Source organism: Schistocerca serialis, chromosome 4, assembly GCF_023864345.2.
Source record: "Schistocerca serialis cubense isolate TAMUIC-IGC-003099 chromosome 4, iqSchSeri2.2, whole genome shotgun sequence".
Taxonomy (NCBI): domain Eukaryota; kingdom Metazoa; phylum Arthropoda; class Insecta; order Orthoptera; family Acrididae; genus Schistocerca; species Schistocerca serialis.
In genome coordinates, this window is record NC_064641.1 from 271,072,013 (window position 1) to 271,082,817 (window position 10,805).

Sequence of the window (10,805 nt, forward strand, 5' to 3'; positions counted from 1 at the left end):
CAGAATATTCGCTATTACTAGCTGAAATGTACTAGATAACTCCATCAGTCTTTCTTCTCTCTCCTATGTAGAACCAAGCCCGTCTTCTCCCGTAACCCTTTCTTCTGATGCTTCCCCTGCAACCGCATTCCAATCCCGCATCACTATTAGGTTTTCATCTAGATTTACGTAATGAATTACTCGTTCAGTATGATCGTATACCTTTTCTATCTCTTAATCTTCGGCTTGCGACGTCGGCTTGTATGAGTGAACTATCGTTGTCAGTGTTGGTTTACTCTATTCTTACGTGAGCAACGCTATCACCGAACTGTTCATAGTAACTCACTCTCTCCCCTTCCTTCCTATTTATAACGAATCCTACTCTCGTTATACCATTTTCTGACCAGAAATTCTTGTCTTATTTCCATTTCACTTCACTGATCCCCACTATATCTACATTGAGCCTTAGCATTTCTCTTTTCAGATTTTTTAGCTTCTCTACCACGTTCAAACTTCAGACGTTCCACGCCACGACTCGTAGAAGTTATCCTTTTAGAACGTTATACTTTCGTTGGTTATTCTGTCTTTTTCTCATGGTCAGCTCCCCCTTAGCGGACCCCTGCCGGAGATCCGAATGGTGGACTACTCCGGTATCTTTTTCAATTATAGGCCACATGTCCTGTGGATACACATTATGTGTCTTGGGTGCAGTTGCCTTTTGCATCAGGTTCTGATGACTTTTGTTCAAAATTTAAACCGTGACGGAGCTCGAATTCAGGACGCTTTAATTGCTAATCAAAGACGCTACCCCTACTCCGCTTTAGAAAATTTCCGATCAAATAAGTAAGAAGGGTTAGGTAAAATACTTTCGGAATTAGTTAAATCGTTAGGGGAAGTGGAAACCAAACGGCTCCTTTAGTTGGTGGGCAAAATGAATGGTGTAAAGAAAGGTTGTACGACAGGGATCCAGTCTTTATCCACTACTGTTCAAGTTTGACATCGAAGAAGCAATGACGGAACAAAGAGGAATGTTCAGGACCGGCATTGAAACATCTGTGATGCGTTTCGCTGATGACATTTCTGTCCTCAGTGAAAATGAAGAAGAATTACAGTACCTGTTGGAAGGAAAGATTAGTGTAATGTGTGCAGAATATAGACTGAGAGTAAAGAAATTAATAAACAAGAAAATAAATTTAAATAGGGGACATGAGATTAGCGATAAGATAAACATAAAAAATGATGACCACGAAGTAGACCAAATTACTGTTACCATAGAAGAAAAATGACAAATGTCTGACGGATGACGCGATAAGGGTGTAAAAAATAGACTGGGAGAGACAGAGGGAGCTTCCCTCACCAAAAAAGTCTACTAGTATGAATCATAGGTCTTAGTTTTAGGAAGAAACTTCTGAATTTTTGAGCACAGCATTGCGTGGTAGTGAAAAATGGACTATGGGAACAGGGCACAGAAGAGAATGGAAGCGTTTGAGGTGTGGCGCTGTAGAAGAATCTTGAAAATTAGGTAGCCTGATAAGATATGGGATGATGAGGTTCGTCGCAGAATCGGCGAAGAAGGGACTATGTCGGAAACCCAGACAAGGAAAAGGACTGGACGATAGGACCTGTATTAAGACACTAGGGGATAACTTCCGTGGTACAAGAGGGAGCTGCAGGGGGTAAAAATTATGTGGAAAGTCAGAGATTGGAATACACCCAACAAATGGTAGAGGATGTATGGTACAATTGCTACTTTCAGATGAATAGGTTGGCATAAGAAAGGAGGGCTTTATCATAGTTCAGCAGTGTGAATGCTGGATTATGACGAATTAAACGATTCCATTGAAACATCCCCTTCTGTAAATTATAAATTGCTGTACTGATAAACCTCCTATGTTATTTGATTTTCAAACAGATGAGCAAAACTGGACGTACTCAGACATTTCTCTCTTTACTTATTCTGATCAACAGTAAACTGACACACAATATATTTTTTAGCGCAACGCAATCTGACTTTCAATAATCCCTGCAAAATAATGGCCTCGACTAACAATAACCTATACCTTTCATGAATATATATATATATATATATATATATATATATATATATATATATATATATATATATATATCAGTCCATGATATCCAGTATCTCTTTCTGGTGGACACACGTCCAGATCGCCCGCTCTCGAAATTCTGCCATCTCTCTCCCCACATCCACCACTGCTGGCGGCTCACCTCCAACCGCGCAACGCTAAGTGCTGTTCACATCCAATTGCCCAACACTACAATAGCAAATATTCCAACAATGCCAACCAGCCATAGACTGCACACAGCACAGCCAGTGATTTTCATACAGAGCGCTACGTGGCGTTACGAACATAAAAACCTAAACAGCCTACTTATACCCTAAATATTTAAGGTGAAATTCCTAACTAAATCATCCAGTATGTTGTAGACAGTAGCGACCTGTAACACACCGCTAACGTGATTCTAAAACTTCGTTAAAATCAGTCTACTTTTTTTCCCGTTAAGAACGACTTGTTGAGTACAGTCTGCTAGGTGGTCCTGAATCCAGTCAGAAATCTAGTACAATACTCGGTTAAAGTCTTATCTTTTTTTTTTTCATTACGTCACAGCACGGAACGGTATCGAATGTATTTGTGAAGCCAAGGAACTCGTCTGCATTCTGGGCGCCTTCGTGTACGATCAGATGGAGCTGGGTTTCGCAGGATCTCTGTTCGTGGAACCAAAGATGATTCTGACAGAGGAGATTTTCGTTTTCCACCCACCTCTTATGCGTGGGCGTAAAACGTCTGTGGAGTCGCAAACCTTGCACGATTCCTCAGAAAGATGAATTAAGTGCGAGCGATGGCTTGCGTCAGCTGGTCTTTGTTCGACCACTGAATCCTTGTCTCGAGGTGCCGCAAGCCGGGCATTGCTCACACGCACTCGGCTGCGACCACACGCACGCGCCCGTTTGGGAAGCCAGCCGCCGTGCTGTTAGGAAACTCGCCCATACAGGGAGAGCAGAGCGACGCAGGACGGCCGCCGGCGTGAGGCAACTCCGGTGCCGGAAGCGAGAGCCGCAGCTGCACGCAGCCACCGGGCCAGCTGCATAGCTGAGCAAGCCGCGCGGGGAACGCATACCGACGTGACGCAGACGACACGAGCGTATCGGCTATGTGGCGCTGCGTCGTGCTGCGGGAGTTGGACCTCGTATGAGCGAACGAGGCCGCAGCGTGCGTACAAGAAACAGGGAGTAACCCATTGTTGCTCCCATTCCCATAAAGCCAATGGTCTACAGGACCAACTCTTGGATGCAGTGTACAGTGTAAAATTAATTATGTGTATGTACACTACCCGGACAGGACTGTCGTAGCAAGCCTAGATTTACTAGTTAGGCTGTGGTGTGCAGGGGGGTGTGGTACACTCCACACAACGAATTTCTTTTGCTAATCGCTAGATGGCACGTTGCACTGCTTTGTACACTACTGGCCATTAAAATTGCTACACCACGAGGATGACGTGCTACAGACGCGAAATTTAACCGACAGGAAGAAGATGCTGTGATATGCAAATGATTAGCATTCACACAAGGTTGGCGCCGGTGGCGACACCTACAACGTGCTGACATGAGGAAAGCTTCACACCGATTTCTCATACACAAACAGCAGTTGACCGACGTTGCCTGGTGAAACGTTGTTGTGATGCCTCGTGTAAGGAGGTGAAATGCGTACCATCACGTTTCCGACTTTGATAAAGGTCAGAACGTCATTTTTTCGGATGAATCCAGGTTCTGTTTACAGCATCATGATGGTCGCATCCGTGTTTGCCGACATCGCTGTGAACGCACATTGGAAGCGTGAATTCGTCGTCGCTATAGTGGCGTATCACCCAGCGTGATGGTATGAGGTGCCATTGGTTACACGTCTCGGTCACCTCTTGTTCGCATTGACGGCACTTTGAACAGTGGACGTTACATTTCAGATGTGTTACGACACGTGGCTCTACCCTTGATTCGATCACTGCGAAACCCTACATTTCAGCAGGATAATGCACGACCGCATGTTGCAGGTTCTGTACGAGCCTTTCTGGACACAGAAAATGTTCGACCGCTGCCCCGGCCAGCGCATTCTCACAGATCTCTCACCAACTGTAAACGTCTGATCAATGGTGACCGAGCAACTGGCTCGTCACAGTACGCCAACATGAACTGTGGTATCGTGTTGAAGCTGCATGGGCAGCTGTACCTGTACATGCCGTCCAAGCTCTGTTTGACTCAATGCCCAGGCGTATCAAGGCCGTTATTACGGCCAGAGGTGGTTGTTCTGGGTACTGATTTCTCATGATCTATGCACCCAAATTGCGTGAAAATGTAATGACATATCAGTTCTAGTATAATATATTTGTCCAATTAATACCCGTTTATCATCTGCATTTCTTCTTGGTGTAGCAATTTTAATGGCCAATAGTGTAGTTTCAGACAACTGCCACGAGATGACCGTAGAGCGGTAGAAGTCAGTTTCCATAGCCTTACTTGTGAACAGGTCTTCGTGAGGTGGGGTGGTGTTGAAACAAGTTGGAGCACGCTGAGGTTCGTGAAATCCCCAACACACTCTTGTGTGTCAAGGTAAAAACAATTTGATGAGGGCAAAAGTTTGGTTTTATATGTTCCCCTCACAAAAATTAAAGTGGTATTATTGATGTCGACAATGCTCCATCATACGCCGTTGATGATTTCACAGGTCATACGGCTAAATCGAAGATCAATACTTTCTACAACACTACAAAATGTGGTGCTGATGTTGTAGGTGAACTTTCTGCCTCATATGACTTATCAAGGATCATTAGACGGTGGCCACTGTCCTTGTTCTTTACTTTAAGGAATGTGGCAGGAATTAATGCTAAAATAATTCATGATCATAGTACAAAAACGAAATAAATACGTCGGAAGTCCTCGGACAATTTGTCTCTTCAGCTTATTAGGAGCCAAGTAAATCAGAGACAAAATTTGAATCACCTTAGAGAATTCGCTCCAAGTGTCCAACGACATTCAGTAGAATCTTTACCTCAACGACCTCCCAACAAAGTTCTGAAAAATCCAACTCGTTGTGTAAAAAGTCCAAGGAATAACGACTGCAGAACAAAATATACTTGCAAGAGATCTGACAGACATTTATGTATGGACCATTTCATAGTAACGTGTGTTGATTTTCAGTAAGGAGAAATTATGTGAGTTAGGAAAATGTTTTTTGCATAATGGGGGTGTTATGGTACTGTCTACATGTAAAACAGGTATTGTTGACTGTAATATACAACAAATACATGTGTATCATACAGAGTTTTTACGTTCTCCTACATTATAATGATCTTTTTTTGGTAATCTCAGGTATTAAGATATTTCAGTATAATAGCTTTGCACATAAAAAATTGTTGGTACTGTATGACCCATATCCATAACTCATACGTGACTAGTAATTAATAAATAAATTCAGTTTTATTAATGTAACTGTATAATAAGAATATACAATTACATTAGTAGATAGTTATAAGTGACAATTGATTAAACAACTGATTTCAGTGTTAAAATATTCAAAATACATAAAAAATTTCTTGGGGTATACTACAGTCCATACACCAATAACATAAGAATTCCACGACATACCACTGCCAGGTTAGCGAGGAGGTTGAGTGGGTATTACAAACACATAAACTTTTAGTTCATTTTACTACAACAGTTTAATATAGAATTCTTAAATGCATTCCATATCGACTTGAATGACAATATACACTCTCTGGGACAAAAAACAAAAAACTTCACACCACGAAGGAAATATCCGATTGGGACAGGAACCCTTAGACGTAAAATACAGTACATGTGCAGACAACCAAATGACTACAAAAGCAGAGGAATAGGATGATTTATTCAAGAGAAAGAGCTTCACGAATTGAGGAAGTCAATAACGCGTTGCGGCATCTCTGGCGCTTATGCAAGCAGTTATTCGGCTTTGCATTAATTGACAGAGTTGTTGGAGGTCCTCCTGAGAGATATCGTGCCAAATTCTGTTCAATTGGAGCGTTAGGTAGTCAAAATCCCGAAATAGTTGGACGGCCCTCCCCAGAATGCTCCAAACGTTCTCAAACGTTGAGGAGGGATCCGGAGACCTTCCTGACCAAGTCAGGTTTGCAAGCACAAATACAAGCAGTAGAAACTCTCGCAGTGATCATGTGGGTTAATATCTTGGTGAAATGTAGGCCCGTGATGGTTGCCATGAAAGGCAGGAAAATGGAGCACAGAATAACGTCGACGTACTAGTCTGCCGTAAGGGTACCGCGGATGGCGGGACCGTAAGGCTGGCGACACTCAAACTGGTATCCCACTTCTGCCCAGGGCGCCTCCACACGTGTCTCCGGCCTGGAATCTCATTTACTCGAGTAGAATTGTCTTTAGTGATGAGTCCCGCTTCATACTGAGCGTCGATGGCTAGTGAAGACGCTGGGCAAGAATACATCGGCTTGTTGGTGTAAACGGAGTGTTATTACAGAAGCATAGCTCTGGAATGTCTTGAGCACTTTCGATCAAATTCTGTATGTAATTAGTTGCGTTGTTTGTGTAATTATTGATATGGAAATTGTGGACATAGTACTACGCTTATGGGTGATGATGGTGATGAGAAGGAGTGACGTAAAGCACCACCGAGGAACGCCTGTAGCAGTTTCAGCCAAACGTGGTGTTTACATGACCTGTTATTTGTGTAAAAATACTATGTGAGTAGGATACCATCACTTTCCCGGGCTGGGGGTGAGGATGAAACACTTACCCTATAATAAACGTAAAAAGTGTTTATTCCATTTCCACACCTTAAAAGTTGTCCATCCATTTTTTGCAGACTTTTTACCCTGGCTTGCTGTTACAATGACATGTTATACTTTTCAGACCTAAAGCTAGTCGGGATTCATCCACGTCGAAGTGTTAAACGGAATGAACTTGTCAGCGACGTTTCTATATCTAAATCGAACACAGGTATTGTTTGTGATGCATTGTTGAGAAGAAGTGCAGCTCATCAAATGCCTCCAAAACCCCTACTAACTTGTGCTCAGCTGTTTAAGAGTTTTTTTTAAAATTTCTGACACAGTTGTTATGCTTACTACATTCTCCATAGGAAATTCTCTGATTTTAGGATTATGCTCATTTTTTACACAATAATGTAACCTGATTGGGTGTATTAAAAGCCTGCTTTATTTCTTTTGGTTTATTTTATTCTGTGCCTAGCAGCACTAGGGATAAATTAACGCAGTTGTATAGTCTTAGGTTATCAGCACCAAAGTTATCTTTTCCAGGAGCAGCATCATTAAGCCACTGACGAGTGGGACAGGGTGTGTCGACTTACTACAATAGATGGAAACATCTGCGGGTGCTGCTGTGAACTGAACTGTAATTTTACTTTCCACAAATTCAGCAGTTGAAATATAAAAGTAGTGGGCCAGCAAAGCCAATTATAATTCTATTTCCAAATTAGCTACGTCAATTATAACGTTTTTATACCACAAAATCTCCATATTTTGTTGTGTATCAAACAGTGTCAAATAAAACATGGAACGAGAATGATTAGAAGTGCATTTTTAGTGTATTAAGCAACTAGTTTTGCATTTTTTGTTTATTTGTGGGAAATAAAATCTACAAGTGTCTTTTAAGATATTTATCTTTATTTCAAGGTCGGTATATCCATTTGCAGTCGAACTAAAGTTTTCTTGTCCATTTGTGGCAAGTTTTACCAAATTTACACCAAAATTTCTCTGTCATTGAAAAGTTATTATTTATTTTTTTCCTTATTGTTCTTACAGACCTGACCGAAAGAATAAAATTTTACAAAACTCATTTCAATAAAACAGAGTGTCAAAAATATCTCAATGCATTGCCACACGACATCTGAACCGAAGAGAAGGAAAGCCTTGCTGAAGGTAAGTAAGATAGCTGAAGGTAACAAAAGTACTGAAACAGTATTATTCCCACCAATTCAGCCTATGAAATATAAAAATCTCGTATGAGAAAATCAATTGTAGTATTAATTCAAAAAATTGGCTACATTTCGTTCTCCAAAATCATCAGTTATTGCTGTGTGGCCAAATGGTGTTCAATAAAAAAATGCAACTTGGAAATAATGTCTAACTTCATTTTTTGCGTTATTAACAGCGTATTTTGACTTGTACATTTCCTTCTGGAAAGTAATAATTGAAAATAATAAATAAGTGAACTTTCTTTTCACATTGTGTCTTAATCTGCAGATTATAACAGGCATAATCGTCTGATGAGCAGGGATTACATTCATTAAGACTGAAAAACCATATGTCCTTTTCAAGTTTTTCTATTGAAAAACATGTCTGAAGACTTGGACTCAAAATTACATACCACAAATACCAATCTTTTACGAAACTCGTTTTACCAAAATCATGATCCAAAGCAACTGAACACATCATCCCATGATGTCTGAACGGACTGAGAACAAAAACCTTTTGAATCTGCAGTTCATACTCTATGTGTCTATTCATTATTTTAGTGTTTGGCACCATAAAGTTGTAGAACAATATGTTTTTCTAATTATACTTTGTAATTAAGATGCGAAATTCCACAAAAGTACACATTTTGGGAATCCAATCCTTCAATGCTTTTCAATGCTTTTTATTATTTAATTTAATTGGAAATTTGTGTTTGCAGTTTCTAGATTTTTCAGTTTTGTTTCATAATGTCGCTTTTGAAAAAGCTGTTTTGTGATTAATATACATTACTTCCATAATTAACATTTAAACATGTTTTCAATAAAGTAAGTACTAATTGATTTAATTAACATTTGGCTGTTTAGATATGTTATGCAATTTTTAACCACTGTTTACAATGCAATTCCTTGTTAATGTTCCTTAAATCACTTGCTTACACTAAAACTAAGTAGGTTCCATTGTACACGTAACAGGCATCTACATTTTGAAGTATGAATCTAAATCTAATTTGTTTCAAATGTTTTTTTGTAATTTCATATATTTGTCTATGCTTAATCAAAAATACAGTAAATTTTGCACTACAAATGTGTTGCATCAGACAGATAGCTGTCACCAAGTTCATGTCTCTAATTGCTTTCTCAGATCAAAATGGTCAATGTAACAATTAGCCTTTATTGTAAAATATTATACTTATGTATTGTGTATAACAATACCCCAAAAGACGGGTTTCTGTTCGTTTCGATCCATAATAACAGAAATTATTATTTCTGTGCTGAGTAGCATCAGTAACACATCTACAAACTCATACTGGACAGTCAATATTACACCTGCTACAGACTACCTCAATAACAGAATTTTACCTGTCCATAGATACATGCATAAAATATGCATCAACTTTTGGTAACCTACAGAAATGTTTGTTTCCAAGGTTAGTCAAGCTATGTTTATAATATCTTACATAATACGAAACATACATATAATCAAATGTGCAGTTTAATATTATTTTTTTCTATTATAATAAAATGAAAGTGCGAATAGATTTTTTGTCTTTGTTTAGAATATTTTAGATATTCAGGAAAAAATCTTATACAGTACTACATATGCAGTCTCTTCCACTTGCTGTCTGCAGTATGGGATCCTCTTGTTACTGAACTGTCAGTACTGTGTCTTCAAAACTCTGTGCATACCATGCTTGACTCCTCCATTTCAGCTCACTTCCTCTGAAAAATTTCACACTTTTATTAGAATTGAGAACTGGCTTAACACTTCAGTACGTCTACAGTACATCTCCCTATCAGCAGAGGCAAGTTTTTTCCAGAGCAGATACCACATAACACAAAAATAATTATTATCATTGCTGTGGATACAATTACATTCTAAACAGCAAAAAGAATAATAATTTACACAAAATATTTGTATACCCAATTACAAAAATTAAAATTATTTCAGTGTCACTGACACTATTTCTACTATATTGTTTCATCTTGACAATGGTGTTCCATCTGCAAAATTTTAGACGTGCTTCATAAGAAAAAAGATAATTACTACATTACCAACACTTGAAGAAGCATGAAATAAAATGACAAAAATACTGATTTACTAATAACTCAGTAAATTTGTAAAGAACATATCAGACAATACTTTTTACATTATCAATGGCACAAAAGCCAACGACCTTGCCACAGTGGTAACTCCAGTTCCCATCAGATCACCAAAGTTAAGTGCTCTCGGGGTGGGCTAGCACATGGATGGGTGACCATCCGATCTGCTGACCCCTGTTGGCAAGCGTGGTGCACTCAACCCTTGTGAGGAGAACTGAGGAACTACTTGACTGAGAAGCAGCGGCTCTGTTATCGTAAGTTGACATAAGGCTGGGAGAGCAGTGTGCTGATCACATGCCTCTCAATATCCGCATCCGGTGTCGCCTGTAGGCTGAGGATGATAAGGCGGCCGGTCGGTACCGTTGAGCCTTCATGCCGTGTTTGGGCGGAGTTTAGTGCTGTTTTTTAATGACAGAAAAGTTTAAGAAAATGTCGCATTAATCGAAATTTCTGCCACATAATGTGTTATTCAAAAATAATGTTTTATAAACAATGTGAACTTTTCATTCATATCAAAACAGTCACCAAAACATGTTTATTAATAATTTTACGTTCAAAACATATTGGCTTATTGAGTTTTTCCCTGTTGTGTCTGCGACTGTGTTATGAATATTATAAAATAGCACTTTCTCAACTTCAGTTATAATTATTTTCTGTTACTTATTAGCGTCCCTCATTTCGGCAGCATCCTGCAATCATCAGGTCTCTGTTACTTATGCATCATTTATT

The 10,805-nt window shown here is 39.4% G+C and overlaps 1 protein-coding gene across 2 annotated transcripts in view; it reads left to right on the top strand.

Annotated features, from left to right (window-relative positions):
* LOC126474978 (uncharacterized) overlaps window positions 1–7,591 on the top strand; it is a 117,337-nt gene extending 109,746 nt beyond the window's left edge. For both annotated transcript variants that reach the window (XM_050102508.1, XM_050102511.1), the window contains one exon: window positions 7,321–7,591. In XM_050102508.1, the coding sequence (XP_049958465.1) occupies window positions 7,321–7,343 (23 nt within the window). In that variant the 3' untranslated portion in view covers window positions 7,344–7,591. The remainder of the gene's footprint in view (window positions 1–7,320) is intronic.
* The last annotated feature ends 3,214 nt before the right edge of the window (window positions 7,592–10,805 follow it).